The 21,661-nt window shown below is 36.0% G+C and overlaps 1 protein-coding gene across 3 annotated transcripts in view; it reads left to right on the top strand.

The window, feature by feature from the left end:
• The window catches only part of AP3B1 (adaptor related protein complex 3 subunit beta 1), a 184,193-nt gene extending 164,481 nt beyond the window's left edge, over window positions 1–19,712 (top strand). For all 3 annotated transcript variants that reach the window (XM_058169359.1, XM_058169358.1, XM_058169356.1), the window contains one exon: window positions 18,936–19,712. In XM_058169359.1, coding sequence (XP_058025342.1) covers window positions 18,936–19,089 — 154 coding nt within the window. In that variant the 3' untranslated portion in view covers window positions 19,090–19,712. The remainder of the gene's footprint in view (window positions 1–18,935) is intronic.
• Window positions 19,713–21,661: the final 1,949 nt, after the last annotated feature.

Genomic DNA, 21,661 nt, shown 5'->3' with positions numbered 1-21,661 from the left:
AAAAATTGCATCCATACATAAGAAGATAGCCATTTGTCTGAAATGCTGTAGGGTTTCCTGCCTGGGCAGGGGGTTGGACTAGAAGACCTCTAAGGGTCCCTTTCAACTCTTATTATGTATGTTAACAGCTTCAAAAATACAAAGCTAAATGACACATTTTGAGTCAACTCTGTGCTTTGAAAACATTTATAAAAGTATAGGTTTAATCAGGCAGTTTAAACCTCAAAAAGTTCCAGAAAAAAGAAAAATTAAAAATTAAAATCAAAATCAAGATTGCATGCAGGGTTAAAAATTAAAATCAAAATTGTTTTCAGGGTTGAAAAGAAAATATATCTGCATATTTGTCCCTCCCTTCTCAGACAGGCACAGCAGAGAAAAAAAATGGGGGAGGTGAATGGTTTTCCCTCTTCACCCACCCCCTCCCCTGGCTCAATAAGAAGGGGGGGGGAAGTAGTTAAGATAAGCCAGGAGGACAGAGAGAAAAAATTTTTAAAAGTCCACCCTGAGGGGGTGTTTTCCAGCCCCCCTTTCTCTCACCCCTCCCAACCTGGCTCAGATACACACACACACATTGCAATCAGGCACATATTTCTTGCAAAAACACTCTAGATACACGCGCACGTGCACACACACATTTCTTGCAAATCCAAAAGACAACACAGAAATCTCACACCTTCTCAATGAGTTTTGCACATACACACATTCCATGCAAATCAAGCATCACAATTATCTCTACAATTCTTATGCAGGTCTGGAAATGATTACCTACATACATACACACGCACACATATCATCAAACAACATTTACAGACCTGGGGAAGTTGCCTCTTTAAATCTTCTTCCCTCAAGTGAGAAAACTCAGCAGTTTAAGTCATGAATGTGATTGTGGATCCTTTTGAGTCATTTTTTGATAAGGAGGAGGTCCTGACAACTTTCTAAGTGACATCTTCAAGTCCTTTTTCATGTAAAATGAGGCATTCAAGGACCATGAGCCACAGAATTTTTGCAGGGGCTCTTGGACTTTCATGGAAATAGGTTGCCAATTTCTTCCATATAGTCACTTTGAGATGGTTTTCAAATATAGGGAAGTAATTGAACCAAATTGGTTGGGCTATAGTCTGAGTGACCATACCCATGGGGGAAAGGGAGAGGCACTCTGGGGGGAGGGAGGCAGGCAGGGGAAGGGAGGCAGTTTTCAAAGCAGGGATGGAAGAAGCAGGTATATGCTTTGGAGGTGGGAGGCAAGGGGCTGAAGGGACAGCAGGCACAGGGTTAATTTTTAGCTCAGTATGTTTTGAGAGTTCAGAAAGGTGGGGGAAAGAAGAGGACACAGAGAGGGGGAATAGATCAGTTTTTTTTCTTTCATTACTCTCCATGAAGGTTTCTTCTGACACTGCACTGATAGAAGGGTAAATAGGAGGAGGGGGGAGTGGGGAGGAAACACAAGGGGTTTTGGATGCAGGAGGATTTTCTGCTATCGGGGGAGGGCGAAGATGAGGAACTTGAAGAGTTAGTATCAAAAAGGGGCTCCGAAGGACGGGAAAGGATATCCTCCGGGGCAGGAGTGGTCAATTTAGTAGCAGCATTTTCATGTGGTGGAGGTTGTCTCAAAGACTCAAGGAGAGACTGATTCTGAGCTGCTAGGATTTCCATAATTATTTTCCAGGTACTTAAGATAGAGGCTGGGGCTCGTGGGGATGCGTGGAGATATTTGCCAATCTGTCTCCACGTTGCTGGTTTTAAAGAGCCTGCCTCAGGATAAGAAGGACAATGATGCCAAATATATTTTAACAAATCCTTCAGTTTTCCTTTTGTTACGGCAGCTTGTAGCTTGTCCGCATGGTTAAAAAAGAATAAATTTGATTTGGTTAGTTCCCTCAGCTCACGTAAATGTTTCTCCTGAGCCTTAGAGAATTTCCCTCCCATACTTACGAAAGGTCCGTTGTTCGCCAGCGATGAACGGATGAGGTGCACCAAGCCTATCCCAGGCGGTAAGGATGGGAGGTCAAAGGATGTGCAGGGAACGTATCCTTTGGTAGAATCTCATTGAAAGAAAAGATCTTTTGGGAGCGTATCCTTGATGGGATCACACTGAAAGAAAAGATCTTTTGGGAGCGTATCCTTGATGGGATCACGCTGAAAGAAAAGATCTTTTGGGAGTGTATCCTTGATGGGATCACACTGAAAGAAAAGATCTTTTGGGAGTGTATCCTTGATGGGATCACACTGAAAGAAAAGATCTTTTGGGAGTGTATCCTTGATGGGATCACACTGAAAGAAAAGATCTTTTGGGAGCGTATCCTTGATGGGATCACGCTGAAAAAGAAAAAAGAAAAAAAATCTTTTGGGAGCGTATCCTTGATGGGATCACGCTGAAAGAAAAGATTTTTTGGGAGCGTATCCTTGATGGGATCACGCTGAAAAAGAAAAAAGAAAAAAAATCTTTTGGGAGCGTATCCTTGATGGGATCACGCTGAAAGAAAAGATTTTTTGCAGGATCGCATTGAGAGAAGTATTCTTTTAGCAAAATCTTGGTAGAATCACGTCCGGGGTCACCAGTTGCGGTGGTCTCTCATGAAGCAATGAGCCAGAAGCAAAGTTTTCGTTGGGATGAGAGCCCAGAACAAAATCTAAGCCTCCCCTTTTATTAGGATTCTTACCGGAAAGCATTTGCATAAAAGACAATAACATCAGAAGGCACATACATCAAAGAGAGTCTATCAGAAAGCAATACATCAAACAAAACCTTGTATATTGATCATGTAGCAAAACATAGCAATACATCCTGTGATATCCTAACCTTGCATACCAATTGATCTCCACATAAAGGGATTCCTTAGATCTTTGTGAGGAAGATCTTATCAAGTAAAGGAAACGGGATGTAAAACTGTAACTGCATCTTCACACCATAGAGGTAAATATCCTGCTCCTCTGATGTGACTCTAACATCAAAGAAGTTTCTACCTATGTGATCCAACTAGCTGGGAGAATCCCACGCTAATCTAGCACATAGGTGATCTCTCAGATGGAATCCGTATGGCTATATTGCAACACAAAATAAGGTGGAAAAGAAAGCTTGTTAAACAGATTCTTGCCTTAATAAGTAGAAATATTCATTACAATTGATTGAGCATTGTTGGAAGATCTCTGAGAATTTTTTAAAATAACGAGTTGTATTCTGCTGTGTAACATCCAAACGTTAGCATTACACAGTTTGAAATTCATTTCTAGACTGAAAAACAGCATTTGATTCAGCCTTTAAAAGGGAAACCCTGCAATTTTACTAAAAACGAATATGAACCTTATCTTAATGTTCACCTTTTTAAGGTAAATGTTTAATAATAATCATCACCATAATTACACCCTGAAACAATACCATTAACACCATCAAACAACAATATCTTATCTCTCCCAGGTCCTTGGGAAGGACTTGATACATGGCTAAAATGCCAAATCCAGTCTAAGTATCTGGCTGTGTGACACTGACAACCCATAATAACAGTCCTTATATTAAAAGAAAACACTGGTGTGCTGGCCAAATTCTAAATGATAAGTATGTAGGAAAAATCCAGCCTTCTTCAGTAAGCTGAAATTGTATGTCTTTTCTAATACTATTTTAATAGAATTAATTAAACATTATTTACATGTGATTGTTACACTAAAATTTGCATTTTATTTTATTGTATTCAAAAAGCTGCAAAATACATTGTGCACACTTTTCCTGCCTGACCTTCCAAACATATGGCACCCATCAATTTTCAGAATGTTTTGAACAAAAAATACTTATGCTTGCTGATTCCCAATATAACAAACAGTTATATTTATTTTAGAGATATTAGACAGAAACATTTGCTCACTTTTCAATAATATTTGAATGAATTAAAACTCAATTTCTATTCCAAAACGTTCAGTAATCACTTTAAAAACTATACTTGGTTTTATTGATCTTGTTTGGCAAATTGTGCAGTTGAATGCAAAATAAAGCTAAATTAGGATTCTTCTTTTCTTTTTTCTTTTCTTTTCTTTTCTTTTCTTGTCTTGTCTTGTCTTGTCTTGTCTATGTTTTTTGATGAAAAAAGGAGCACTATGAAAGAAAAAATATTGCAGATGGTCTATTTATGTATATGAGCTGAGCATTTTACTAATGTTTTCAACCTTTGGTTTTCCTGATGCCCTTCCACCTAAAAATGATTGCTTTTATCTTAATCAAATATGCAAATATATTTTATTGTATTATTACATTACACTACACTATACTATACTAATATTAGCATAGCATACAAGGCTTGGTTCTCATTTGCTGTATCATCCTATCAATGCATCAGTGGTCAAGGAACCAATATAATAGGTTTTTTTTTTATTTTCACCACAATGTTATAGGAAAATACAATTATGAATATACATAGTCCTTGACTTACGATTACAATTGAGCCCAAAATTTCCACTGTTAAGCAAGACAGTTGTTGAATAACCTTTGTCCCATCTTATAACATTTTTTGCCACAGTTGTTAAGCGAATCACTGCAGTTGTTAAATTAGTAGCACAGTTATTAAGTAAATCTGCCTTCTCAGATTTGCTTGTCAGAAGGTCACAGAAGATGATCACATGACCCCGGGACAGCAACCAACATAAATACATACCAGTTGCCAAGCATCCAAATTTTGATCATGTGACCATGAGGATGCTAGAACGGTCATAAGTGTGAAAAATGGCCATCAATCCCTTTTTTCATGCCATTGTAACTTCATGCCATTCATCATTAAATGAAGGGTTGTAAGTGAGGACTACCTGTACATGGTTCCTCTTCCTTACTGAGGAAGAGATTTTTCACAGATTTATGCCTTTATGTGTTTTGATGAGAAGCAAACATTTTAAAAATTCTATTGAATTCTATGAAAATTAGAACTATGAATAAATGAATTTTATTTACTTCCATTCTTAGTGTTGTTAAGAGTCAGGTAGCATACAAAATAATGATGATGTTTTCACTATATCCTGAAAAGTTTCATGTGTGTGTGCGTGTGTGTGTGTGTGTGTTTTCTGAGGCTTTCGCGGGTGTTTGTATGTAGGTCTTTGGTTATTCGGGTTTTCTCCCGCGTAAAATTGGAAGTGTCTTGGCGACGTTTCAACAAAGTCTCATTCGTCATCTTCAGGCTGGTGTTTACAGCTTCATGCTTGCTTCTAGAAGCACGAAGCTGTAAACACCAGCCTGAAGTTGACGAATGAGACATCGTTGAAACATCGCCAAGACACTTCCAATTTTACTCGGGACAAAACCCGAATAACCAAAGACCTATACACACACGCACACACACATACATACAGTCATGGCCAAAATTGTTGGCGCCCCAGAAATTTTTCCAGAAAATCAAGTATCTCTCACAGAAAAGTATTGCAGTAACACATGTTTTGCTATACACATGTTTATTCCCTTTGTGTGTATTGGAACAAAACAAAAAAAGGGAGGAAAAAAAGCAAATTGGACATAATGTCACACAAAACTCCAAAAATGGGCTGGACAAAATTATTGGCACCCTTAACTTAATATTTGATTGCATACCCTTTGGAAAAAATAACTGAAATCAGTCGCTTCCTATAACCATCAATAAGCTTCTTACACCTCTCACCCGGAATTTTGGACCACTCTTCCTTTGCAAACTGCTCCAGGTCTCTCTTATTGGAAGGGCGCCTTTTCCCAACAGCAATTTTACAATCTCTCCACAGGTGTTCAATGAGATTTAGATCTGGATTCATTGCTGGCCAATTCAGAACTCTCCAGCGCTTTGTTGCCATCCATTTCTGGGTGCTTTTTGACGTATGTTTGGAGTCCTGTTGGAAGACCCAAGATCTCGGACACAAACCCAGCTTTCTGACACTGGGCTCTACAGTGCAACCCAAAATCCTTTGGTAATCCTCAGATTTCATGATGCCTTGCACACAGTCAAGGCACACAGTGCCAGAGGCAGCAAAACAACCCCAAAACATCATTGAACCTCCACCATATTTTACTGTAGGTACTGTGTTCTTTTCTTGGTAGGCCTCATTCCGTTTTCGGTAAACAGTAGAATGATGTGCTTTATCAAAAAGCTCTATCTTGGTTTCATCTGTCCACAAGACATTTTCCCAGAAGGATTTTGGCTTACTCAGGTACATTTTGGCAAACTGTAGTCTTGCTTTTTTATGTCTCTGTGTCAGCATGGGGTCCTCTTGGGTCTCCTGCCATAGCGTTTCATTTCATTTAAATGTCAACGGATTGCTGACACTGATGCTCTCTGAGCCTGCAGGACAGCTTGGATTTCTTTGGAACTTGTTTGGGGCTGGGTATCCACCATCCGGACTATCCTGCGTTGCAACCTTTCATCAATTTTTCTCTTCTGTCCACGCCCAGGGAGATTAGCTACAGTGCCATGGATTGCAAACTTCTTGATAATGTTGTGTGTGGACAAAGGCAAATCTAGATTTCTGGAGATGAACTTGTAACCTTGAGATTGTTGATATTTTTCCACAATTTTGGTTCTCAAGTGCTCAGACAGTTCTCTTTTCCTCTTTCTGTTTTCCATGCTTAGTGTGGCACACACAGACACACAATGCAAAGACTAAGTGAACTTTTCTCCTTTTTATCTGCTTTCAGGTATGATTTTTATATTACCCACACCTGTTACTTGAGGTGAGTTTAAAGGAGCATCACATGCTTGAAACAATCTTATTTATCCGCAATTTTGAAAGGGTGCCAATAATTTTGTCCAGCCCATTTTTGGAGTTTTGTGTGACATTATGTCCAATTTGCTTTTTTTCCTCCCTTTTTTGTTTTGTTCCAATACACACAAAGAGAATAAACATGTGTATAGCAAAACATGTGTTACTGCAATACTTTTCTGTGAGAAATACATGATTTTCTGGAAAAATTTCTGGGGTGCCAACAATTGCAGCCATGACTCTGTGTGTGTGTGTGTGTGTGTGTGTGTGTGTGTATAAAACAGCAGTTAAAATCCACACTTCACGCACATAAGAACAAAGCCAAAGCCTGAAGATGATGAGTGGGATCTCATTGAAACGTTGCCTAAATACTTCCAATCTTACAGGGGAAAAGACCCGAATATACCAAAACCTGCATATACATATATATATGTAGGTCTTTGGTTATTCGGGTTTTCTCCCACATAAAATTGGAAGTGTCTTGGCGATGTTTCGACGAAGTCTCATTCGTCATCTTCAGGCTGGGGTTTTCAGCTTCGTGCTTCTAGGAGTAATATATATATAATTTTAGAAAACTGAAAGAAGGCTGGCTCAAACAGCAGTTCCGTTTTGATGATGACTGATTGTGAATGAGTGATGTGTCTGTGTATCTGGCTCCTGCTTCTCTGTTCTCTCCCAAATAAACAGAAATAGTTTCACCTGTGAGACGTCTGAACTGAGAAATCATATTATGATTCATTATATGCTTTGCAAAACACAGTTCATACACCATGAACAAATCTTGATTTATTATTTAGAGTTCTAAAAAACACAACAGGCCAGCTGTCTGGTTCAGACAACACAGTAACTAATATTTGGTTCCTTTTTGCTATTACGGATTTCAGGAAGAACCAATTGGGAATGAACAAGCTGCATGTCTAGTTTGCCATCCACACTGCATGCAGACAAAATTTTCCCATAGGCTACTAAATTCATGTTAGCACTTTTATACCCTTTTATGGCTTATGGCTTATGATTATGCAGATAATCAAATAGATGACATATACAGAATTCTTCCACTTCAACTGACACATTTCTAAGGCCTGTTGAGAATGAGAAGAGATGCTGTATAGTGCACACACACAATCGGCCTTTTGAGACACAGATAGTCCTTGAGTTAACAACCATAATGGAGCCTGCCTTTATGCTTGGGGAGCCTTAATGCTTGCCTGCCTAAGGCCTTCCCCCCAATCCCCGTCACGTCCCCAAGGCCTTCCGTTTGCTTTCCACTCAGCGGAGCCTCAGGCCAGCTGACAAGCCTATCAGTGCAGCTTACAAACTTTAGGCTTTCTTCCCACCCGCCATTCAGCTACCCAAGACTTGCAGGACTTGGCCGCCTCCTCACTCAATCCAAGGCCCAGCCACCTCTAACTTACCCTTCTGTTTTTTGCAACTTCTGAGAGACACGCCCAGCCGATGCAAGGCTCAGGTTTCCTATAGAGAAAGCCTCATTGCAGTGTTATTCCGCAAGCAGTTGCTATTTTCTCAATCCTTTTGAAGGCTCCATTTTTAAAGAAGCTCCCTTTTTAATAACAGAATCTTAAAAGTCTGGCTGAGTTTCCCTTTTCTCTCTCTCTCATATCCAAGAGAATCAAGGTGGGCCAGCTTTGAGTTTCTTTCTCATTCCTTCTTGTATTTCAGGGCTAAGCAGATGTTTTTGTAATATAACATCTTTCAGTGCAATTCCTTTTGGAGATTCTCTACACATTTTTGCAACTTTTTTTTTAAACAGGTTTTGGGCAGGCTGAAGAAATACTCTCTTACTATACTGAACCTTATGCAGGCATATTGTGGATATTGTGCTTACTACGAAAACCAATGTACTGTATAAAGACACATTTTATTTTTAAAAATACATTTAAATATTCCTCTTATTTATTTGTGCAAACAAATACTATATTAAACATATGATATGGATAACATCAACATTTAGTATTCTTTATGGCAACATTTTACTTTATATTTTGGATTAAAATCAAAGAACGTTGGAATGTATATTACTGCACAGTGGTGTATATAGAATAGAATACTTTATTGGTCAAATGTGATTAGACACACAAGGAATTTTTCTCCAGTGCATAAACTCTCAGTGTACATGCAAAACAACAAGGTAATAATAATCATAATAATCATACCAATAAGAGAAGGTAGTAGAACAGATGAGAAGGATGAAAGTAATATAGCCATACTACATGACAGTGGTGGGTTGCTATCGGTTCGCCCCAGATCAGGTGAACCGGTAGTGGCGGTGGTGGCAGGCTCTGCCCGCCCTCCCACAGGCTCCGTTCACATCACACACGCACACGAGCAAACCAGTAGCAAACAAAAGTGAAACCCACTACTGCTACATGAGTAAATGTACTTAGACATGTCAGTACTGTGGAAATTAGATGTTCAGCCAAGTGATGGCACAAGGAAAAAATATATTCTTGTTTATTTTATATTCTATAATTTTGCCACAATTGTATCTTGCTACCTTTCATAGTTAAAATTAAGTCTTTATTATCTGGAACAATATATGATTTTCAGCTATTACCAAGGAAGAAAAATCATTTTATTGTGCAGTAAACATTTGTCAGGATGTAGCTTTTAATATTTGAAATGTGATTCCATGGATAATTTTCACTGGGTTAGACTTTTCTGTGAACTGTGTCATGACTCTGTTGCCACTTCTAATGTATACAGCTGTATTTTCCCTTATCATCTTGATTTGTTGTCAGCTGGCAGTTCTCATCCATATCTCCAGAATATAAACAAGTTAATAATCACATCCTTGGGATATCTGACTTGTTTACCATACAGTACTCCATTGTGAAAAATGACCTTTTACAGAACTTTTCTGTTCTTTAATGTGCTCTTTTAGAGGACTTTTGTTAACCTAGGACTGTTTATGAATAAACGTAATATCTTTGTTATGGAATTTTGTTATGGAATTTTGTCAAAAGCTTTGTGGAAGTAGAAGTAAATAACCTTGCCATAGTACCCCCGATTACATACATATTAGAATAGTTTCATCTTCTAATACAGGAATTTTCAAATTTTGCCATATAAAATAAATGAATTTGCTTATTTCTGCCTCTCCCATCACTGCCTCCAATAAAACTAAGAATTTAATTGAGGTTTGGCAAGAAGAAATTGACTATTTATTCAAAGATATAGCTTTCATTATACTGTCTTGACAGCTTACTTTCAGTAGTATTGCTAGATTGTATTTTTAAAAACTTTTTTCTTACATCCTACAAAATACTTTTTTCTTTTGCTTAACATAATTTTTATTGAAGTCATTTTAAGAAAATAAAAACTAGAAAATAAAAGTAATAAACAAAATAGAAAAAGGAAGGGAAAGAAAAGAAAGATAATTTGTAAAGTCTTCATTAACCTTAATCATATTGTGCAATAGAAAACCATGCCATCTAAAATTCAAATTGTGTGCTTCTAATTCTAAAATTCTTCTATTTCTCAGCAAAACCCATTCTTTCATCCCAACTAAGCAGTGAGCTGTAAAATACAGTTTCAAATCAGGCAGTCCCAATTGTCCTTGTTCCTTTGAAATCACTTTCTGTTTTAAAACACCAGATTTAGTCTGCAAACATCTGAATAACTTTATTAAAAAATGGACTATCCCTTCCCCCCCACCTGTTTTATTTGACACAGGTTTTGTGACTTCACACTTTGAGATCTCCTACTCTGGTATTTATAACAAATATCCAGATTCTACAACTCCATGGCAGCAGGGGCATGAAAAGCTTGAACAATACAGGCTTAAGGGTCTACCAAACAGGTACACCTGCTTGCAGAAGCATGCAAACAGATCATCTAATTTAGAAGTCTTCAAACTGGGAGCTTTAAGACTTGTGGACTTCAACTCCCAGAATCCTCCAGCCATCATAGCTCACTGGAGAATTCTGGAGTTGAGGTCCACAAGTCTTAAAGCTGCCAAGTTTAGGGACCCCAGTCTAATTCCTGTGTGCATTCTGAAATGGAACCATCCAGCAATGTTTCAGCTGTTTATTAAATTTAGAGGTTTTCCAACTCAGACAACTCTGGCCTGCTTATATTTTGAAAAGTAAGAAAAATATAATAAAGAAAAATAAATGTCCATCTTTAAAAAAGCATTCAATATACTAATAAACACTTACAGCATCTTCCAACTACCACCAAACAATTATTTTTTTTAAATTTCCATTAGATGGCTTGAACTTTTCTTTGTTGTTTTGCTGCATAGAGCATGGAGGTTTTGGATGTTCACTAAATATGCTTGTCTCAGGCAACAACATTTACAGTTTTCACATTAAATATGCTCAATTTTGATATTTTAAGAAATTATTGTTGTCTCTGCAGTTCAGTTGCAGCTCCTTGTAGAGGCTTGTTTTATATTTTAGCAACAAGTACAAGTAGGTTGGGTATTATGAGGCATCAAGATTGAATGAATGAATAAAATCAATACAATTGTCATATTCTTAAAAAAATAAACCTAGAAATGGTATCTTTTGATTCATGTAACTTACCAAAATCATAAAATCATATATATCTTTTCTCTAATTCAGTATGCAGCCAGAGGGATTTTTTTGCCTTATATTATCAGTAATGAGGTTGGTAATATTACCTTGTTGTGGAATATATAATTACTATACTGGAAATTATTAGATTTTAATAAAGGTAATTGATATCTGTCACCAATAAAGATAATCTTGTCATTTTGGAACATTTTTCTTTGAAAGAATTTTTCATTAAAATACCAATTGATTTTCAATATACATTTAAGGCTTTCACATGCTATCATTTTAAATTGTATCCCATATGGATGATTGAGAAGTAAAAAATAGTCATAAGTAGTGCTTCATGTTTGTCATTTAACAGCATGAAAGTTTCATTCATTGCAGTCGTATAGATTTAACAATACATGTAAATTCATGCGTATGCTGGGCCAGTTCATAATTCTAATTATTACCATTTGGTATTTGTGTTGTATGAACTCTTAAATCAAAGTTTCATTGGAAGCAGACATGAAATAACTTTGCTTTTGCAGAAATGATACAACCAAAATTATCAATTAATATTTTTCTATCTGCAAGAAATTACATCTTACTAAATTAATTGTATAGTTAAAGTGCTGTTACTTCTGGATGGCAAAGCGTTGTTATAATATGAAATGTTTATGAACAATGCAGTTACATTTATAATCAGCTGTTAATACAAATCACTATATTTCTATTATTTTCTGAAAACTGGAAAAATTTCTGGAAATCCTTCTTATGCAAATTTGGCTTATCTGCACAAAACATTTAATATAAGAATACTTTCTTTTCCACCCACAAATGGACAAAACAATCCTCTTAAAATAGATACTTAGAAAGTTATATGATTTTGGTTTTTTAAAATTTGTACAATATATTCTTCCTGATAAACATTCATACATTTTTGTGTTCTCATAGTAAATATAGATACTACACTTATTTTTTCTCACATACTCGCTAAAGATAACCACTTGGGGGAAATGATTGAACTCTCCAACAGGCAAGCTTGGCTAATACTATGTTTGAAATTACATCCCTTATTGTTAGTAACAAACAGTGTGAAACAAGCAATTTTCTGTAAAAAACTTAAACATTAGAAAATTTTCTGCCTTATGTCATTAAGCATGGATAAAGTCTAGAACTGATAATGGTCCAATTCAGTATTTCTGAAGAGTCACAGCTTTGTGAGTAATAGGAATAATTGCACATGGCATAGCAAATAATTGCAAACTCTTGTTCTGGGATATGTTTGTGATGCTTATGAAGTTACGAAGTCTCAGAATTCTAACTGTACGGCTGCTACTGACCAACATCCATTTGCAGATGCCCCTCTTTGGCATGAAAGAGATTTACATTTTACAATCCAGAGAATTGTTTGTTGACTTTTCTAGCATTTGCTTTGAAAACCAAATCTTCCAGCCTATAGTGATCACTGGCCAATTTTAACTGTTAAATTCATATACCTGGGCTTGGTCAAAAATTTAAATTTTAGTTTTTGAATTGTTGAATATTTGCAAGCCAAAACACATTCACAATTTTTCATTATGATACTCAGCTTCAAACTTAGTATGATATCAATTTTTCTTACTTTACTTGTATTTGACTTTCAATGTTAATATTGATTTTCAAGCACTTTTCCCCAGGTAATTAATAATCATTCAGTTTAAAACTCACAGCCTTCCATTCCTCTAATAATTTATAAAGTTTCAGGATGTGGTTCTTATTAGTCCTTAAAAAAATAATCTGAATATTTTTCCAAAGTAAAAACAGAGGCAATGAAGTATATAGATATGTATCCATATGAATGAACCTATCCCCAATCTTGTCAATTGAGAAGTTAATGATTATACTAAAGTGATGGAATATTTTTTCTGTGTTTCAGAGGTTGGCTCACAGGAATATGAGAGGTTTTATGCCGAGGTATTGAATATAACTGATTTGATTATGTGCTGTCAAGTCATTGTCAACTCTTAGCAACCGCATAGATATAGATTCTCCAAGATTTGACCTGTTGTCAGGTCAGCAATGGTGCACCCAACACCATTTTAATTGAGTCCACCTGCCTTGCTATTGGTCATTGTCTTCTTCTCTTTCCTTCTAGCTTTACCATATATTCTAAAACAACTAGGTCTTCTTAATAGGAGTCCAAAATATGATAATTTGAGCTTAGCTAGCTATAATATTCAGGAATTTTCTCCATCACCAAAATACAAAGTATCAACATTATTTCTATCATATTTCAAAGGGCAATTTCTGTTTCCACAGACAGTCAGAATTTTGATATTTTAGGTATGGACAGCATCTCAGTATGTTTTCCAAGGCCTTCATTTGTACCCTACCAGGTTTGGGTTAGTGGCATATAGATGCAGTTAAAAGTATCCGTAGCCCTCCATTCCCACTTCCAAGTTGCTGTGAAATAAGTTGAAACAGATGCAAGTAAATCATTATTTTTTCCATAATCCATAGCAAAGGCACTTTGCTTTGGACGTATGGCTTAACATATTTTTTTGCAAATAATAGAACAAATAAAATAGTTCACTTTTTTTCTAAAACAAGTTTGAATATTTGGCATCTGCCTTTTCATGTAAAGCTCTAATCTGCACTGGATGATTATTTTGTCAGCATAAAATTGCATCCTGTTAAGTTTCCCTTCTATGCTTCTTTGATATCAGTGTTGTAGTCATTTCTAATCTATTGTCTACTGTATGATTCCCAATTCACTGTCACTGTTTGGTTCGTCTGTTACTTGCCATATTTCTGTAGATATTCCATCAAATCCTGTAGTCTTCTGACTGGTTAATGATGGAGTGCTTATCTAACTTCATCTTGTAAGTAGTACACATCCTTATTAATAGGGACATGTTTTAATGTTGATTTTAATATTGAATTATCTCTATTTAACATATTCCTATTTGTGCGCAAAGATTATCTCTGCAGAATTTTACTATTTATGAGTCATATGGAACCAAAATTCCATTTTAATTAGCAGTGCATTAGTTTTAAATCTGCCTGTGTGCTATTTTGATTTTTTTTGATGAATCAAGATAGGTATAGCAACTATCCTGATCACTGTCCACTAGAGAGCAGCACTGCTTTTATATCTGAAATTAAGAAGTGCAAAATATATGGATCACTTTCTTCTCTATGTTGTTGTCAACTGATTCTCTAAGCAGAGCATGCTTGCAAGACGGTTTATGTTTAAACCACTATGGATTATTTGTGTAAAATTCACCTTTCTGGCTGAGAGCTCAATTTTACAATTTGATTATTATAGCTGCTTCTCAATAATGAGAACTAAACAATGATGCTGTTTATAAATTCCCTTTTTAACACGGAAATACTCAATTTTTCAGGGAAACCAATTCTTTTTCAGGGTGCAAAATGTAATAATAACCTAAGAGATACTAAATTCTAGAATAACTATTAAATGTTGATACAAATCAAATTGGAGGGTTTTTTGTAGTGTTTTTCAATATTAAACAACTGCATGTGCCATTCTGTTTCCCAAGCTATAATACTTACTGTTTGGTTGACTTCTGGTAACTACATTATAAGAAGAATAAAATGAACCTAAACAATACAATTGCAATCATACTTTTCTAGACAAAACTGTGAATCTGCCAATATAAAAAAGTGGTAGAGAAGGGGGTGAGGAGAGATTGGCTTGCTTGCTGTCTTGTCTGCCTTTTGTGGCTTTATTTTGTTTGAAGCACAGCTAGAGAGAGAAAATAAAATTGCTGGTTGTGTACAGTATATTAAATTGTAGAATCTAATTGTTTTAGAAACTCTATTTCACCATGTAGTTACTTTCTAAAGTGACTTTTGTTTATGACTTACAGCTCTCTTTATGTTACTGATAAAAGAAAGAGAACAATTGTTTTCATCACTTTGGACTGGTTTATGCTAAGTTTATGGTTTACAATAGTTACAAGACTGTAGATTCTTTTCATGTCTGCTCAAAGACTACCCTGGTATTTCGGATTGGAAAATTAATTCATTGTACAATTTCATTATTCATTTGTCAACTTTGGGCTAATTATTTTTATACAGATAGGGCTGGGCCTCTGGAGATGGTCTTTCTTACTAATAGGATTCTGTCTGCTTCAGCAGGCAATAAATGAAAGCTACATGCAGAGAGTAGGAAAGAAGTTGTAGCATGAAAGGGCTATTGTAACAGCTTCTGATTAATTTGAAAAGAGGAAGAAATTGAACTTGGATCAGAACTACATGAAAGAAAGCATGCAGTTGAAAAGTGTTGCGAATCTTTTGTAGCCAGTGATTATATAAGTGAATAAACAATTAACATCTTTTTAAAACAAAAGGAATAATGTAGTGGCCTTCTGATTCTGAAAATTGTGATTTCTAGACCAACTTCTAAATCTTTATCTTCATGTTAAGAGTGAAGAAGAGACTGGGAGCAGCACTAGTTTAAAAAATCAGCAGTTTATTACTTTAGAATTCAAATCAGGGATGTTTTTTGTAATTAGATTTTGCTTTATTGCTTCCTTTGAAGGACAAGGGTAACCATATATAATCTGAAGGGCTTTTTTTCCTTTATGAAGGATATCAAGCATTCCTTTTAAGTGTAGATCTCTTTTTCAAAATGGAGATACATTAAAATGATCAGCATTTAATTTCAAAACCTATGATTTATGACTTTTCATTGAACAGTTGTTCGAGGTTACAGTGGTACTGAAAGGAGTGAGTTATGACTGATCCTCACACTTATGACTGTTGCAGCAGTCATGTGATCAAAATTCAGGTGCATGGCAACTGGCATGTATTTACAGTGATTGTAACATCCTGGGGTCATATGATCACCATTTGCAGCCTTCCTAGAGGGCTTCCAAAAAACACCTTGGGTTATTTATAAAAATAATAAAGGATGTGTGTGTGTTTGTGTGTGTCTGTGTGTCTGTGTGTGTGTGCACACGCGTGTGTGGATGTCTGTGTAGCAAAAGAGAAAGAGAAAGCCAATGAGAAAAGCCGGATTTGGTTAACGACTCTGTGATTCATTTAATTACCATGGTGACTCAAGTAAAAAAAGATGTAAAAACAGGCAAAACTCACTTAAAGACTGCATTGCTTAGCAATGGAAATTCCAGTGCCAATTGTAGTCATAAAGGAAGGACCACCTCTACTCTTCAAAAACAGAACCATCCCCCACGAGCTTTATATGCCAGGGTTGTACATACAAATAGATATTTGGGAAGAGAAGATTTTAAAAAAAGCTGCCTTTTGTAATCCCTATCAGATTTGTATAATTAATCGGAGTATGCAAAGGAGTGGGCTTTTTTAATTGTATAGTTTAATAATTTCAAGTTTTTATCTTGAACGTATAAAAGCTTCATATTCTTCCCTTATAAGAAAAATGTGTACATATGTATATAGAGGTTATGAAAGTTGCAGAACAACTTGGTGAGGTTACAAATGAGAAGTGTCTATGTATAGATAGATGCCTTGGATGCATGGGGCTGTATATTTCTTTGCCATGTGTATTGGTCTCCTAAGTAGACTACCTCCATCATTTTAGAGCCATTGTGTTCTCCCTTAGGTAATTGTTCAGCATGTTTGTGTATGTTTTCTTTACTGACACAAGTGTTCCTGAATGTTGTCTGTGTGTTATTTTATTAAAGTAATGTTTACTTCCCACAACCCATAATATTTGTGACCACACTTGCTTACCTTTTTAAATAGATTTGTCTTTTAACAGTAAAATGCTGTGTGACACATTACTAGTCATCTGACTTGCATAAGTGCTTCCAATATTAGCTTGTCTTAGATATAATAGCAGCATTAATCCCTGCCACATGGGAAGTTAATACTTGTTTGAAGGTGGACGGTACGGATTTCTTGCTATTACAACAAAATCTTTTTCCAAGAGATTCTAAGCTATTTATTTCAAAGAGTTTTTTTCTTAACTAATTACTTAAGTGACATGAAAAGCACCCAACCAGAATTGACCCCCTTGTGCCTTTGGGCTATGTTTGCTTTTATAATAACATTGACTTTATATCGCTTGCAGTTTAGACTGGAACAAGAGTAAAATGAACCTTGAGGCTATGAAAAACCATGAGAGCCCCAGCTCTGGTGCCTTTATTATGTGAAATCAGGCATAATCGGCTTCTATAGTCCCAGGACACAAATGATAAAGAAATAGATTAATAAGAGTATTGTTTACTTAATTATCACCCTTTCCAAATTGATGGGAGAAGCATAGATTTTAACATTTTGCTGAAAGAAAAAGAAAAGACTAAATGGCACTGTTGGCATTGCTTTGATGGGAATGTTTTTTCTCCTTAGCCGTGAAGAGTGAAAATAGTATATTTAATCTAAATAAAATAAATACATTGACCTATGAAGAGTGCAGTTAGGAAAGGCTTATATTTTCCTAAATTAGTATAATGTGTTACAAGATTTTGATGCTGATATACTTAATATTTTTTAAAAGAAATTACTTTTCATTTAAAGAGAAGCTGCTTCCTGCTGAAGAGGCTAATATTTTAATTAAGTCTAGAGTGAAGCTTTTTGAGTATCTGCTGATAAACTCCCACTTTTATGTTGATGGTAATTAAACAGATCCCTAAGGAGCCCAGGAGGCGCTGTGCAAGGCCCATGCTAATTGTCAGACATGAGACACTGACCAGTTGGTTTGCTCTTGAATAGCTGATGGCGTGCTGTCAGCACAGCAGTTTTATTTTTATGTATTGTGAGCTGTTGTCAGGGCTAACTGGGTCCTATTGTGGCTGAAGATGTTGCGCAAATTGAGGCAGATGGCTCTGATTCAGACACGTGTCATTCAGAAAGGGGAGAGGGAATTGGCCCTGCAAAGTGGGGTCACTGTGGGTCGCAGACCTGCTCCACACTTGTTAGTGTTTTCAAAAGCCCATGTGCAGCAACTTTGTGGTGCCTTTGGTTCTCCCTGCTTTTTTTTTCAAGCAGAGAAATGGGGGCAGTTTGCTTTGTGGAACATTGAAAAGTAGCCTCTTGCCATGTCTTTCCATCCTGTCTCTTGGGTCTGGCTCTGCATGTAGAATGAATTAACAGGATTGACAGAAGTTCATTGTGCCTAAAATGGCTTTTCAATCAGTTGCAGTGCTTAAAAGACTAGTTTTGCTTTTAATTCCATGTAATGAGTAGGTTTTTCATGTTTTGGAATTTAGTAATAGAGGATTATAGCTCATGATTCCTTTTATTGGCTAAAGTCATTAGAAATCTATTTAATGTTCCAATATGTAAAACTGAAAAGATTTGTTAATTTGGAAAGTTCAAATCATTGAGGGTGCTTCAGAGTGGATATTGTGGAGAACCTTCTTTTTCCCCCCCGTATATATTATATTAACAAGACTTTGACTCCTGAATGAAATAGAGTTAACCTTCAGATCAGCTATGTGCTCTTTCAGGCAAAATTCAAACAGAACTATTACGTTTTAAGCATTTTTAGTATTCTTCTATGCAAATTATATAGATATAATAATTAATTATATGCAAATTATATACATATATAAAATTATACTATTTTCATATTGCATTGTGCAATGTTAATAATGGTTTGGCTTTGGAAAAGCTTTGTATACTATGGGTGTCTTGTGAAGTTTCATCCCCTTAATCACTGAAACGAACACTGCATTTTATGTTAGTTTTCTAGGAAACCACTGACCAATTTTGTTTTTAATCTGTTAGGTTTGCGGCTAAAACTGTGCACAGTGGGTCACTTGTGCTTGTCACAGTGGAGCTGGAAGAAGGATCCACAGCACAGCTCTTCATCAACACAGAGAAGACGGTGATTGGCTCCATTCTTCTGCGGGAGCTGAAGCCTGTCCTGTCCCAGGGGTAACCCGCTTACATCTGGACTTCAGAATCTGGCACACCACAACAGTGCCTGGCATCCACTACGGCTGCCTTTCATTTATAATAATAGCCTTTCCATCTGGCGGTGGGGGAAGAATACACTCTTGACATTCTTGTTTCCTGTTTTAGAATGCTATAGTGTGTATCTATCACACAAACAAGTATATTGCTCCACTCCCCCCCCCTTTTTTTTTCTCTAACCAAAGAAATACGCATTTTACTCTCGGTTAAATTTTAAATGTTACTTACACATTTTCCTTTAGCCTGATTTTTCCTTCAATCTGCTAGTTTTATTATGATATTTTTAAAATTTTCTGCGAAGACAGGGAAAAATCTCATAAAAGCTGACTTAGAAAAATTAGTTTAAAAAAAATCAGTTTAATCAGAACAATTAAATAATGTCTGTGGAAATCAGTCTGAAATGGTCCATCATGAGATAAGCTTTTGATATGGAATTTGGGGGCGGGGGCTGTCATTTGAAAGGAATAACGTTTTTTAGTTTTCATTGCCCAGTGGTTAAGCCTGTATTAATCATTTATTTGTATCTGCTTTCTGTAGCTGCCATAACTCCTAAACACTGAGATGATAATAAAGTCATATTATGATAAATATAGGTTTTTCTCTTTTTTCTGAGAATTGGCTAACACCCCAACTGATTTATATATTTATATATATATGTCCTACATATTTAAGTTTGTTGTGTTACTGAAATAGCACTAGACTGCAGATACTTCATACAAAAAGAGCTGCAGTACAATTAGCCTTCACAGTTTTCTGGCCATGCAATCCATCACTGTATTGGGTATACCAGCAAAACTACTTTCTGTGTATTTACTTGCATCCTCAGAAATTCTTAGGTGGACCACAAAGTAGTCACACTGAACTTTTAAGAAACCTTCAGAAACATTTCAAAGAAAGAATACTCTGCAGTCAGTACATAGGCTCTAATAGTTTTTTTTTAATTGCTAATATTCCTTGTGAAAGAACAGCCCTATTGCTATAGCATATGAATAAAAAGTAATACATTCTATTTCTGAAATCCATCAGCATTGGATTTCCAACAGTGTTTCGTTTGTTCAATTTTTGGATGCAGGGTTTTTTACTGATTTCCTACCTGCACTTTTTTAATGCATTCCTATCTAACTTTGGGTCATCCTTACTTAAGCAGCGAAACAGAATGACCACCGGCAGATTGCTATTGTTTAGGTCCTAAAATTAAGAATAAATTATTTTATTAAAGATGGATAGCAAGACAAATATAAAAGACTTTTGTTAAACAAAAGACACATTTGGTGCTAACATTTGTGGTTGATCTGCCATTTCTTAAAAGTATTCCAATATTTTCACTTCTTTTTCCTTGGCTTAAAGTGACATACAGCTGACCATGCTGGAATACTGGCTTCTCCAGACTCTTATGTAGTTCTTTCATAATCATCCACATTCCATTGCAAAGTCTTGGAAGATCCAAGTTCCTCATTAAAATGTTGGGAGATCCTATCTTGAATTCCAGTTTATGTGATGGCAATCTAAAGAATTCAGTTTAATGAAGGAATTCTGTGGCAAAATGAGTAGTGTTCCAGCTTCTTTGCTGATAGCATTGAAGGAAGACTATTCTTTCATCCTTATAGGGAAGTGTCTAACACATAAAGAATGTATTTTTCTCAACATTTTGTTGTGGGGAATCAAAATTCAGTTCTTTGAGAACAGTTCTGCAGAATTGTCAAATGTTGAGTAGATGAAATGTATGCATTCTTCCATAGTTCTTGCTTGCAGAACCATATTTTCAGAGACCCAGATTGTTGAGGGCAATATGCTGATTCTGTAAAATCGCTTAGGGAGGGCTGTAAAGCACTGTGAAGCGGTATATAAGTCTTAAGTGCTATTGCTAATTCTATTTCATCATTTTGATTTTTCTGAATTTCATCTTCACCAACATCCCTCTCTCAGTTGTATGCTTCTCTTCAATTAAAACTTGATAAAGCTTCTCCATAAATAGGATTTTTGATAGATGGATTCTGCACATTAACAACATTTCTCTTTTCACAATTGGTAGAAGCTCATGGAAATTTTCACAGCAAATGGTTAAGATTCTTCCAAAGGCTTCATTTTTCATACATCACGAAGAGACCAGTCTACAGCTTCAAAGCTCAGTCTCCTAATAATGGGACTTTCATCTCAGACAATTATGCCTTCCATGTCATACCAAATTTGCAAATTTGTTCGGTTTTTTGTTTATGTTACATAGAGCACTTTCATTCACTTTGAGGAGTATCTTGAATCTTGAATGCACTGTCTACCATCAGACATCAATTTTGCTGAAGTACCGGATAATGCTACAGCAATAGCAACATTTCCAGCAAGGATCAAGTTGATAACAAATGCATGTCCCATTTCCATGGTGCATCAATGAAAATTATTGAAAAAAGATTGCAAGCACTTACACACAGTCAAATACTGCTTTTTGTTCATTATTCAATAGGGGCTCATTGTCTACTAAAATCTTTGCTCTTTGTCTCTGTTGTATTGCAGTTTGTGCAATAATTCCTTATTGCCACTAT

Source organism: Ahaetulla prasina, chromosome 2, assembly GCF_028640845.1.
Source record: "Ahaetulla prasina isolate Xishuangbanna chromosome 2, ASM2864084v1, whole genome shotgun sequence".
In the NCBI taxonomy this organism is placed as follows: domain Eukaryota; kingdom Metazoa; phylum Chordata; class Lepidosauria; order Squamata; family Colubridae; genus Ahaetulla; species Ahaetulla prasina.
Note: the sequence above shows the minus strand (reverse complement) of the source record. Positions and strands in the feature narration are given on the sequence as shown.